The sequence below is a fragment of the Ceratosolen solmsi genome, unplaced genomic scaffold, assembly GCF_000503995.2.
Source record: "Ceratosolen solmsi marchali unplaced genomic scaffold, CerSol_1.0 scaffold10, whole genome shotgun sequence".
In the NCBI taxonomy this organism is placed as follows: Eukaryota; Metazoa; Arthropoda; class Insecta; order Hymenoptera; family Agaonidae; genus Ceratosolen; species Ceratosolen solmsi.
The window spans coordinates 27235488-27249595 of record NW_011948412.1 but is presented as its reverse complement, the minus strand read 5'-3'; the positions used below and the strand labels follow the sequence as shown (position 1 = coordinate 27249595).

The window sequence follows — 14108 nt, the reverse complement described above, 5'->3', positions numbered from 1 at the left end:
ATTATTAAATTATAGAGTAGGAACGTATTTAAAGAATGAAACTTGTGATAAAAAATGATGATTTAGATAAAAACCATATTACGTCAAATGGGTAACTTAAAATTAAAAATAAAAATTCATATTATACAGTTTTAATATTTTATACACGATCTGAACATAAAAATATAAAAAATAAAGATGAATTCGTTTTATTGATGAGTTCTGTCATTTGTGAAAACACAAACATATACATTAATCTGGAGTAGAAATTCCCGTGGCCTTCCCTTAATCGAATGATTTTTGGTTATGTACTGCGTAGGATTGAAACTATGTGACGTTGTCAAACGCACATTTATTAAAATACAAAACTTTTTTAAATAAAAGAAGAAAACAAGTTAAATAACAAATTAAATTAAAAACAAGTTAAATAAAATTCAAACAATATAGATGCATGCAACTAAAAAAATGAAAATAAATAAAAAAATTCGTTTAATTGTGCAATATGTGTAAAGTGGATACGGGTAGATCAGACATTTCATTACATCCCTTCTCCAGTACATCCTCTTTTTAAAAAAATCAGTAGATTTTATATTTCCTACGCTACTGCAAATATTTATGTCTTTGCGGGCGCCTACAAATATTCTATTTTAACAATTCATGTATTTGTGCTGTTCATAAGATTTAGAACTTTGATCAATAAAAGACCAAAATCTTAAATGGACTTCTACAATTCTTTAGTCAATCACACGTACCACTATAAAATTTATATTAAACTATAACTGATATATAATTTTTCCTAAAATATAAACTTTTTATATTAAAAACTTTATATATGTACTATTTATTGATTTATTTATTAAAAATTCATTCACTATTTTTGTAAAATATTTCTAATTAAAAAATATCAAGGAGTAAAATCTATTAAATTAATTAATTATATATAAATAAACTTATAAATTATATATAAACAATATAATTTGTAAAAAATTTTAAAAGAAAATCAACCTATATTATAATTTCACTTTTATAATACATATTTTGCGTGTATATATATATATATATATATATTATTTGTATGAATAAAAATTTATTTATTTAATACGATTTATTTAATATGAATAACTAGGTTAAAAATAATTAATTAAAAATTTAATTACAAAATAATATAGAAATGTATGTGAATACACTTCTTTTATGTTAGATGTTTATAAAAATAATTCTAAGCTATGGAACTGTTACATTTTAACTCAATATTATTCTTTAGATTGTTTAAATTCCTTATAAAATCATTTAAAAAAAGAGAAATATAAAATTTTCATTAATAATTATTAATAATAATAATTATTAATAATAATTATTATTAATAATAAAAAGAAAGAAAAAAAGTAAAAGTAAGGAAACAATGATATTAAAAATTGATGAATTTTGTAATAAGCCATTAATGATAAATTAAGTAGTTACATATTTATTTATTCATAATTCATTATATATTACTGTTCTACGAATTTTATAACTACATGAAACACTTTTTTATTATTAATGTTTGTGTATTAATTTATATTTATTTCTACTCAATGTAATATTTTATATATTTTTTGTCAATCGTCTATGTATGTATTGTATATAAGATTGAATAATGATTAATATTAAATATAGATACTTCATCCAAATGTAAAAAATTTTTTAATTTTGTTTTATAATTGTCTAAATAAAATCTTATTATCTAAGAGAATTATACTGAAATCACATATGCATTCTTAAATTCCTAATATTAGTATTGTAAACATTTTTCTAAAATATTTATAATACAAAGAAATATTTGCTTATAAGCATAACTATTTATAATTTACAGGGATTTCATAGTTCATATAATTTTTTATAATTTATTTTTAATTCAAGTTTTTTTAATATAATTTTTTTCTTATAAACGAAATTTATATTGTATAATTTTATACAATAAGGTGTAATAAAAAATTAAATATAAATTAAGAATTGAGATACAAATTTCAATTTGTTTTACAGTTAGTAATAATTAAGTTTAATAACAAAATGTAAACATGAATTTATATTTTAATCAAATAGAACTGGTAAATAATGTATGATATATTAAAATATATTATCTGTATTAAAATTTATATTTATAATTCTTAAAATTATGCAATGAATTGAAAGTGAGAAGTTTAGCATTATTATTTAGTGAACATAATGAATGAATATTAATAAAATCATTATATGGTTTCCGAATTTAACAATTATAAGTTTACTATATATATTTTTGAAAGTATTTTCAAAAACAATCTTAAATATTTTTACTTTTAAAATAGTTTACAATGTGTTACGTAAATTTTGTGATCTACTTTTAAGACATAGTTAGAAAGAGAAGTAGAATCTTTTTTATATTATATAACGTAAAATTAAATTACTCATTTGGGTTTTATACAATAATGTATTAATTAAAATAAAAACAATAACATAAAAAATATTTATTACCCTTAAATTAATTTTTTTTAATAATTAAATTTGTGTTACTAATAATACATATGTGTAAGAAAAAAGACATATTTTAATGTAACCATTTCAGAATGTGTATTATTCGTTGCCATAATATAAGAGATGCTCGCCTTATACTAAATTTTATACTTCTAAAAATAACTTAGTATAACATATTACCAAAACAATTTTTATCTAATTAAGATTAAAATATATGTACTAATTTTAATTTTTAAGTTTTTAAATTATAATTTCATTTAATTACAATTTCATTGTAATTTTTATCCTGATATTTAAACCAAAATTTGTTATTTAAAATGAATAGTTTTTTAATATATTATATTAAATTTAATATATTACCTTGAATAACAAAATTATTTTAACATATATTTCTATACATTATTTATAGTATCTTCTATTCAATTTTTAAATTTAAGATGCACCAAAGCAATGTTGAAATATTATGAATTTATAAAATTATAAAATCAGAAATAGAGTAGATCACTTCAAAAGTATGGTATAGTTTTAATGTTAACAATTTTAATGATGTCAGAAAAAATTTCTTTTGTTAAAAAATATTTAATTTATTTGAAAAAATTTCATTTTTCTTTGTATAAAAATGTTTTTATCAGAAAATATTTATACTTATTTACATACCAAATAAAAGATAGTGACTCATTTCAACCTTGTTAGATAAGATTGTTCTGAATTTCTAATATAAATGGAATTCATAATATTTTTATATTAAATACAGTAGAAATTTGACGATTTAAATAAAAATAAAAAAATTTGTATGCTTACTCATTATTCACACACACACACGCACGCACGCACGCACGCACGCACGCACGCACGCACGCACGCACGCACACGCACACACACATTTATACATATTCTTGATCAAAACTAATTTTTAAGTGATTCTGTTGATACTTATTTATCAAGTTATCACATTCTTAAAAGTGCAAAAAAATCTCGGAAGTTTAGTTTATTTTTTTTTTAAACTGTAAAAGTTTTATTTTTTACATCTATACCAAAGAATATCTTAAGGTGTCATAGGTTTTAATATAAGGTAAGGAAAAAGTACAGTTGCAGTCTAGAGAAGGTGACGTGTACGAGAAAGATAATCAAGTAATGGCGTAATCTTAATGTATGTGCCGAGTCAAAATTCGGTTCTTTCGAAGAAGCAATAATCGGTGTACACGCAATTTGAGCTAGTCATCATTCGAGCTTTGTGAATAGTCGTAACACATCAATTGTCATAAATCCAACGATCTGGTAATATGACGTCTGCGAATTTCGATTTTGAACAAAAATTTCTGGGTCGATGTTGTAATAACACTATCGCTGATTAGTATTTCAAAGTACTTGTATTGATGTTCTGTTACATGTCATTCTTATACTTCGCGTCTTATATATTGTAAATTTTAGAATGTCGTATAAAGTCATACATCAGAAGTTATGACCTATTGTTAGTTGTTTTTGTGCAAAAAGTGATAAAAAGACGTTCCAAAATGATAAATATGTCGTCCATCAATATTTGTTTATAGTTCTCTAAGTGCAATATATTATTAAAACTTATTAATAATTCTTTAATATTTTGTAAAATTTGTTACACAAAATAGTATTTTAGTTACTCATATTAATATTATATATTATTGTTATTTTATATAGATTTACATTAATCGCTTCTTTAAAGAATAACTGACAAAAAAATTCGCTTCTAATTTAGCAGTTTTTAAGATAGATTATCAGAAGAATGAAATATTCAATTCGAAATTTAAACGCTTTTTATTCTAAACCGATAATGTTTTTGAGATAATTTTTGCTTGTATTTTTTCAAGATCTCTATTATATCGTTAGATTTACTATAAAATTGTAATTTAAATAAAAAAAAATATAAATAAAATATTATTGTAGATATCATAAATAGATTTAATTACTTATAAAATTGAATTTAAAAAATGATGAACACAATTTTTTGTAAAAAAATTGCCTTTTATGCATTTAATCTTTTTACATAGTAATTTTAAAGATGTGATTAACAAATAAATTTATTTATAGAAATAAAAATTAGAGTTCTTTACATTATTCATATGTATTCCACCAATTTTCATGCATCTACAATAGCATAAATTCTTAGAATTACAAGTTGATAGTTTGTATTAATTTGTTTAAAATATTCTGAAAATAATAATAATAAAAAAATTAATTACTGATAGCTTGTTGAAGCTATTATGTTATATTCGATTTATAATTAATTTTGCTGACATTTATTAGATTTTATTTTTGTTAAGAAATCGCTTTGTAAAAGAAGCAATTGAAGTAATTAACATTTTTGTGTTTTAATTGTGATATAAAAAATTATTCAAATAAATAAAATACCTTTATATTATATTCTTTAGATATTCAAAATTGAATAAAACAGTATAATACCTTTCATAAGTAAGATTTGCTTAATTAAATTAATAAAGTTGAAATATACTAGAATATAATAATCATCTGTAAAATAAAATTATATGATCGATGAAAATATATCAATAAAATTTTAGTACAAATGCAGATGATATTTAAATGATATTTTGTAAAATGTAATTAGCGGGTGCTAAGTCGCCTTTCCTTATTTGTCAAATAATTGTTATTTATTTAGACTAAAATTTAGAATAAAAAACTACGAATATTCGTAAAGTGATAGATAATAAAATAAGTAAATTTTAATTTATATTAAACAATTGATTAATTATTATTTATTTAACATTAAATAATGATTTATATTAAAATTAATACTGATTTACAGAGAGGTTTATAAACATTTTAAAAACTACAATTTATTTTACCATAATTCATTTTGTATTTGAAATTTTAATGTCAGCATATGTTAACAATGATGTTTTTGTAGATTAGAACTGTATATAAAACAGTTAAAATTCTTTGTTTTTAAGATAATAATAAGTTATATTATATTAAAGCAAATACAATTTTTTCAGTTGTCCCATAGACGATGGCGGAAACTTTGATAAGCATTGCCTGTTTCATTGATCCAATCATTGCTATATTACTTAGCATTATCTTATTACCGACCCTTGTCGTCAGTTATCTAGGTAGGTATTACTTCATGATAGTACAATTATTTAAGAAGAATAGAAATTTTCAATATATGAAAACATATAAAATATAATATAGTATACAAATGATATAGTAATATATATGTAGATTAGATTTTTATTTTTTATAGTTTTTGTATACCTATGTATAATTTTCTTAACGTTATTTTTAATACTATCACTTAACAATGATTTTTAAAATGATTGTTTAAAAACAGCACGTTATTGATGAAATTTATTTAAATTTAATTATCAAATTATTGTTACTCAAATATTATTTATTAATAAACCACATAAACTCGGAAGTCTTATTTTGGAATAATAATAAATACTTAGTGTATAATTACGAATATTAAAATTTTTTTTATTAATTTAAAATATTAAATTTAAAATTAAAGAAAAACAAATTTATGGCAGCATAATAATAGTATGAATTAAAACAAATAGTTTATTAATTTATGTATATTTTATGTTAAAATATATTTTATTAAACGATTTACTAAATCTAAAATTGTAAAAAACCGAAATTTAAATAAATAAAGAATTTTATACAATAATTTAATAGAACAAAATTATGAAAATAATGGTTATCAACACAAATAGTTTGTCAGTGGTCAAAAAGATGCTGGGTACGATTTATCAAATGGAAATATCCAAATTGCATTATAGTTGAAGAAAGTAACACAAGAAGTATACTAGATCAAGGCCGAAATCAAGTAATTAAATTTTTTAATACACATTTAAGAAACTAAAAATCATAATATAACTGTAAATCCAAATATATAAAAATAACATTATTAAAATCATTTTTTAAATACTTCGTATGAAATATGACTTTTTATTTTAAAATTAGAATAAAAATTTCTTACCAAACTCAAATTACATACTTAAAACTTAGTATTTGTGATTATTTATCAAAATTTAATATTAAAATTGAAATGAACTATGATATACTCTTTGCTTGACAAAATATGGTATCTGTAACACTGATATAAGCTAAAAAATAACTACTCAAATAATTAAATAGTTCAAAAATTTATTTTAATCTTATATAGGCTATACTAAAATAATTGTATTTAAATGTAATTTTAGTATTTATTAATACATAACATTTAAACAAATTTTTATACTATATCTTAATAAATTATTTTATAAATTTACATGCAACATAATAAAATATCTTCGAATTTTATTTAAATTTGATTTTTATAATATGTAATTTGCATTATTATTTGATATATGTATTTCATTAATAATATTGATATATATTTATTAATAATATTGACATATAATTGTAATAATATATATAATTTAACTGTATCTAATGACTGCTCTTATACTTTTTCTGAGGTGTCATTTTAATTCTTAAACAACAAATAGTGATTTTTAGACTATCTTTTATATTTTAGACTAATATTTATACTATAAATAGAATCGATACATAATACAAACAATATTGATAAGCATATGCGTCATTGTAGAAACGCGATCACACGGTTAATTTTAAATCATATATTTGTAATTTTAAAATGCTATGGAGAAAGAAAAGAGCAATAGAAAATTGATCAATTCTTATCAACAGTCCCTTATAAAATTGATAAAGTCTGGAAATTCAATATTCACTGTTTTGCATATAATGATAAAATAAAGAAAGCTGTAATAATATGTTTATATAAAATTTGTTCGGTATATAAGTAACATTGTTTTAAGATTGAAATTATAGAACACGAAATCACTGTTTATATATTTGTTTATAACAGATGTTTTAATTTTAGCATAAAATAAAATAGTTATTTTAATATAATCTACTTATTTACAATATAGTTTCTTATTTATGTTAGAAATAAATAGTAAAATCATATAATTAACGTATTATTTAAAAGTTTCGAGTATAGTATGGCCAGCAAATGTGTCAATTTATCAAAATGAAATTGCAAAGGTAGAGTCTATGATATAACTTTATAATATTTTAACTTTATTGAAAGTAGATATTAAGTTTGTAAGATTATTAGATATTGATTTATTTAGCGATAAACTGACTTTACAAATATATATGTCAGAAATAGAACAAGGTAAAGCTGAAAAATTGTAAGTATAATAATGTTGTTTTAAAAAGCATAAGAAAAATTGAATACTAATCCGTTTTTTATTTTATCTACTTCTGTGAAAAATGCATAACAATCGTTCTTCTAAATTATATTAAAATGTTTAAATTGATAATAATATTGTAAACATTAGTATTTTTAAGTTAAATGTTTACTGTATTGATAAATGATTTTCATTTAAATAAATACCATAAATATATATGTTGGTATTAATCGATTTTTTATTTTAGATTAACTGTGAGATTGAAACTATGTCTACGAATCAACATATTTTTCTGGTTTTGACTATGACATTTCTATTTCATACATATGCTGATGAAACCTTTTAAAAATTTGAATTCTAAGTTATTTAAAAGCATGAGTTTACAATAATATTATTTATCTATTTTATTTATAAAATTCACAAAAATAATTATTAAATTGTTCCTATTACATTAAAATATACCATTATTATATACTATACTTACTATAGTTACTAGAATTAATTAATTTAAAATTTTACGCTGGAAACTAAAGAAAAGTATTATTAAAAAATAAAATATTACTTAATATTTTTGGGCATTATATTTTATATTTTAAGTTTTAAGTAATTAGATTCAGCTTGTCGATAAATTTTGTATAATTTTCTAAAATATATGATTTTACATCGCACATTTTACCGATAAATAAAGATTTTTATATTAAATGCACTCCATTCTACTATACTTATATAAAGTAATTTAAAAACTCAGACGCAGTACATATAAGCATATTCATTATTTGATAACGAGATCAACAGCTAAATATATTTCCACCTATATACACGAATCTATTTAGTCAAAGAAAAATATTTAAAATTTTCGACCATTTTTTAAATAAATGTATTTAAGGATTTTTATTTAGCAAAATTTCAAATTTTTTCTATATGAAATTAAAACATTAAGTTGTAACAGAATATGTTGAGTTTAATATTAGGGCATTTATACATTGCTGGTGGAATGTCCGTCATTGGTTACGGAACATCTTAGAAATCATTTGGTTCACCTGGCTTCAACCAAGCCATTACTCCGTATGGCCTTAACTACCAAGTGCTATCGATATGCATGGGAGAAGCTTGAAAATTTCTCTGTAGACAATCATTTAATCGTTTCGTCAAATTCTTTCAAGGGTCGACCAATTACTGAATCCAATGTACAGGTATACGTTTTTCAAATATCAGAAATTGTTTAGTTCAAAAAAATAAATGAATTTATAATATTTTATATTTGTATGTAACCATTAAAAATATATTCAATCTGATTTTTTCTACATTGTGTACTATTGTCTTCTAATAAACAAATTTAAACATAAATATATATTTTAAATCACCACGAGGATTATTAGCAGTTAATTTTAATTATTTTGTATTTGTTCAAGATAAAAAATTGAATAAAGTCTAATTATTGATTAAATATATGACTTATTACATTTGACATGTTTAAAATTATTTTTTGATTAAGTTTATTATCTTATCTCTATTGACATGTAACATCAATAGTAATAAATCAATTCTTTTTTCTATATAAATTAATAATAACTACCTTAATTTATAATTTCGATAGTTTCATTTAACACTTAAAATGCAATTAAATACTTTTACATAATATTTTCTATTATTGTACTTGAATTATAATTTTTAACAATTATTGAGCTTATATAGTATCCGTAAAAATTATACTTAAGATTTCATAATCGAATTTATTACAATCAATAACTTTAATTATTCCAAGCTTTTTAATTTAACATCTGAAATATCGTGTTTAAATATTTTTCTTTAAATCTATTTAAAACGGTATGCTCTATGCTAATACAGAGTATTTTGTACTGCACAGGAGTACGTGAGCGATCTAACATCCAAGTACCTTGCAGCCAGTCATTCGCCATGGCAAGTCCAGGTGATTGGTCGAGACCAACAGTTGAACCGTCACTATTTGGTGCGGGTACACCATTTATTGCTGCACCAGGCGCATCTTGTCCTCGGCGACTTTCTACCATTAAATCACACCCATTGGTTATGTGCGGACACCCGTGAGCCCATTCTTGGCTCACCATTTACTAGTATTTATGCTGAAATCTCTGCTCTTCCACGCCTTCAAGAGGAACTCGCAGAAAACTTCAGTAACGTATGGAATGAGTTCTTATGTAACAATGATCCAATCGAACGGACTGAGATACTAAAAAAAAGGATTACTCTATGGCATTGTGCAAAAATTACTGTAATCGTATGTTTCTCTACGCTCAAAGAATTTATTAGGTATTTTTATTTACCTACAAGACATATTTCCTATTAGTTACTATAATAAAGTGATATATTTATATAAATATTAATTATTTGTTGAATACATGACTATTGGAATTGTTTAAAAAAATTAAAAAATATTAATAATTGATAAATTTTATTTTGCATTTATGTAATGAAATACATACTTGTTTAATTTCAATTACTGTCAAAATAACAGCATAGTTCATCCAAGTATTAATATTAAAATAATTGAAAATATTTATTAAAAACATTAACTTACTTAGAATATACATATTCAATTAGTTTCCAACTATTTTATAATTTATAAATATATACATGTTTTTTTAGAAAATTTTATTTGAAAAATATTATAATAATCTTAAGTAAATTAATGAATTCAATTATTTAAATTCATCTAGGTATCAGCTTACAAAGTGTACAGTATTCTAGAAATGATTCTAAAATATACAGCTTAAAAGGATTTTGAATATTTAAATTTCAAGTATTTAGAATTACGTTTTTATAAACAATAATACAATTATTTTTCAGCTTGAGGTTGCTTGGTGATTATTTTTGACGTCCTTGGACTAAAAATCTGAAAATTTAAAAATAGTATTAAAAAAATCAATTAATTTATTGAAAAAATCTTTTTGTTAATGACGAAATAAATTCTAAATTGGTATTACAATATTTGAATAATAATAAAGTACTTAACATTTTAAAGAAAAAAAATATTTTTTGTTTGCTTGAAAATATTTTATGAAAATTTAACATAAATAAATTCAGTCATCTAAAATAATATTTTAAACTTTTAATGAATTATAATAAAATACTTACAATAAACTTATAATAAATTTAGATATCTGTAGATTGAATTTAACAAATTAATTTTGATATTATTTTAATCACATTTATGAAATACTAAAAATTGAAGGTATCTTGCCTTAAAATCTTTAAATCCATCAATTAGTATATCAATAATTTTACGCAGACAATATAAACGAAAGGAAAGTCTACGCTTACGAGAATTGTGGCAGATGTACGAGCATGAAGCGCAGAAGCGCAACTTCAGTTGGTCGGTGGTCTTCAATGCTCTCTTCAATCTTCTCAATCCCATTGAAAATCTGCGTCTAATAATCACTTGGATCTGGTACTTTCTGATCAGTGCCAGCATTAAGGCTCCAATTATGTTGTGGCGAGAAATTCGGACAGCCATTCTACTTCACAAGCATAACTACTACTCTGACAGTGTTGTATCAACTCTGTCCTATTATCTACCATTATTATTCAGGGTGAACTTGGCTTTTTTTCTTTATATTACCTTACAAATAATTTTCTCATTTATTGAAGATTAGTTTAGAAAAAATAATATTCACGATTAAACACTAAAAAGTATTTGTGCTAGTAGACCCGTTGGCAATTATTTAAACATAATTATTTAGGTCTATAAATAGACAATGACTTATATTATTAAAAATAAATGTCTATAATCTGCACATTTATGTAAATTATACAAGAAAATATAGAAACGATAATTTACATCTTTTACTTGATTTAAAATAATATATTCTGTAGATATTTATATTTTGTTGATAAAAAAAATGGAAGAGATCCTTTTCATAAAACAAATGCATAATTTATTTAATATATTTACAAATATTTATGTGAAGTATCCTTTTTTCATTCCAAATGATATTTATTGTTGTATCTTTTCCTGGGTATAATTATTACTAGCTGTACATATTACAGGCAAGTCTAGAGGTGATCTCAATTTTGGTGATCATTGTAAATGCGCCATTCGCTATTGTAAGAGAATTATTTAGCAATCGAGATAACGCTAATTTTCGAACTGTTTCTCAAAGTGGACGTAAGGTAGTAGCCTGGTCTGAAGAAATCGAAATCGCTTTTTTACAAAAAATGTCAACATTAAATGGTGCTAGCGTTACTGAGAATCTCCTTGCCGCAGCTGTTGATTCTTTAAAAGAGTATTTCAGGTAAATTCTATTCGTTAACACTAAAAATAAAATTTAATTATATTCACTGTAGTATTCAAATACTAATTTGACAACAGGTCATTTTTATCTTATATACTATTATAAAGATAAAGGCCAAATTAAGAGACTTTGTAAAAATTCAATCCATTTTAACTAAACTATCAACCAAATTCTAGTACGAATATGTTTTAAAGTATTGAGTAAGTATTCTATTATATTGATCAATGAATTTGTTTTGGTCGGTCATATACCTTTTTGGTCAGTCACATCAAATTGCTCACATACCTTTTTGCTTTATATTATTTGATAGATAATATCTTGATCCGTTATAATCTTGAAAAAATGATTATTATTTATAATAAAATTTAAAAATTATAAATTATGTATACTTTAATTACCGATAATATCAATAATATTTTACATATAAATACAATCAAACGATAGGTATTCCGGACAGTCAATACCCAACGAGATATTGGCTACTGCCAATTTCACCAGTCAGAAAACACTGTACGTGAGTGACTCTGATGCTACAGGCTTACTGTGTCTCGCCTTACCTACAAAAACACCATTATTGAAAGAATCTAATAATCTAATAGGAATACTTCAGGTAACATTAATGAAATTTTTAGTGTAAACAATAGTTTAGTGTAAACAATAGGATATAAAATTATTTTATTAATTAAAATATAAAAATAAATATAAAATAATATACAAAACAAGATCAAATCATAAAATTATTTTATAATTTTATGTAATGATAATTTTATTTTACATTCTTACATTTATAAATATTATAAAATGAATACAGTATTTTTATTATTGTTTTATTATATTTTTAATAGAATAGTACTGAAAAGGACCTGTAAAGACCATTTATTAAAAAATATTATAAATTGTAGAGAATAGACAAGAATACAAAGATGCCTATATCATGATTGTAATTTGTATGATCCTATAGATCTATGTCATATGAAGATAAATTTTTCTTCTTTTAAGACTCTCAGAATATACTTGTTTCATTCTTGTGTATATATAAAAAAATTATATTCTTAATATAATTATTTTGCATTCATATACTGCTGGTTTATTAAGTGTCAGAATTATTAAAAGTAGTTTAGTTGAATCAATTAAAAAAGGATAAAAAGAAATAATAAGTCGAGACAAATTCATATAAATGCAAACAAGAAATATATGAAAATTAAGCTATATCAAATATATTAGTAAATATATAAGTAATGAAATAATTTAGAGTATATAATGAACTTCGTTTTGATAGCAAAAAATTAATATAAATAAAAATTTGAAGAATAATTGTATTTCTGGATATAAGAAAAAAACTTATATTGAATTTAAAAATTTTATATTAAAAAAGCATTTAAAACTATATAAAATTTGCACAGATCATATAGGTCTGTTATATTTTTTAGGCTACATCCATAAGAAATTTATTATTTATATATCTTTACAGTCATATTAATAGGGCTTAAAATGTCATGAATATCTGATTAAATAATAGAAACTAAAATTCACCATATATATATATTCTCTAGTAAATGAATCTTCTTTTATAAATTTGTGGAGATTGTTCAGAGGAATGTCGAAGAAGCAAGGAGAAAGCAACGAGCAATTTACGCTATAACTGCTGCGGAAACGGCTTCAGGATTTCTAACATCATGTTTACCATCAATACTTTTAAAAATAGTTTTAAATCATCTTACAAGACGATACTCAATATCAATAACACATGTAGATGGGGACTTACCAGTTGAAGGGTTACAATCGGCTATTTTTTGGAAGCCACCACAGGGAAATTGCAGTAAGTTATTTTCTGTCATATCGATTGTGCTCAAATTAATAATTTCTTATAAATAGAAAAAAATTTATGATTATTTCAGATTTATCAATAACTTTACATAGGCATGGAAAAACGGTACGATTAGGTGTAATGGGCGATGCGATAATTGGACCTCAACATGCAGCGATAACTCGTGGCTTTCCCGCCAGTCTTGAAAAACTGGCCCAAAGCCTGGGGTTATCAACACCAAGTAGCAGAAGTTCCAATACTTATGTATCGAGTAGCGTTACCTCTTCTAGCTACTGAAAATTGGGCTATTACTCTTCTCAATGGTAAAGGAAAACCGACATGTGAACGGCCAACATATCACGAAAGAAC

The 14108-nt window shown here is 22.5% G+C and overlaps 1 protein-coding gene across 4 annotated transcripts; it reads left to right on the top strand.

The window, feature by feature from the left end:
- The first annotated feature begins 3452 nt into the window (after positions 1-3452).
- On the top strand, positions 3453-14108 carry LOC105363859 (uncharacterized). 4 transcript variants are annotated; one of them, XM_011501671.1, is made up of 10 exons: positions 3453-3747; positions 5457-5570; positions 6177-6289; positions 8633-8854; positions 9529-9950; positions 10930-11230; positions 11688-11932; positions 12377-12542; positions 13526-13751; positions 13831-14108. In XM_011501671.1, the coding sequence occupies exons 2-10, from the start codon at positions 5471-5473 to the stop codon at positions 14034-14036; spliced, it is 2001 nt and encodes a 666-aa protein (XP_011499973.1). In that variant the 5' UTR covers positions 3453-3747; positions 5457-5470; the 3' UTR covers positions 14037-14108. The 4 variants fall into 4 exon arrangements, with proteins under 4 accessions (XP_011499973.1, XP_011499965.1, XP_011499988.1 ...); XM_011501663.1 differs by having other exon boundaries at positions 13517-13751; XM_011501686.1 differs by lacking the exon at positions 13831-14108 and having other exon boundaries at positions 13486-13561.

What these genes read in the sequence shown, in the direction of transcription:
- LOC105363859 (XM_011501663.1), top strand. Translation starts at nt 5,471, where the DNA reads ATGGCGGAAACTTTGATAAGCATTGCCTGTTTCATTGATCCAATCATT. An exon ending in TTACTGAATCCAATGTACAG is followed by an intron (nt 8,855 to 9,528) that starts GTATACGTTTTT and finishes TGTACTGCACAG; the next exon opens with GAGTACGTGAGCGATCTAAC. An exon ending in ACGCTCAAAGAATTTATTAG is followed by an intron (nt 9,951 to 10,929) that starts GTATTTTTATTT and finishes AATTTTACGCAG; the next exon opens with ACAATATAAACGAAAGGAAA.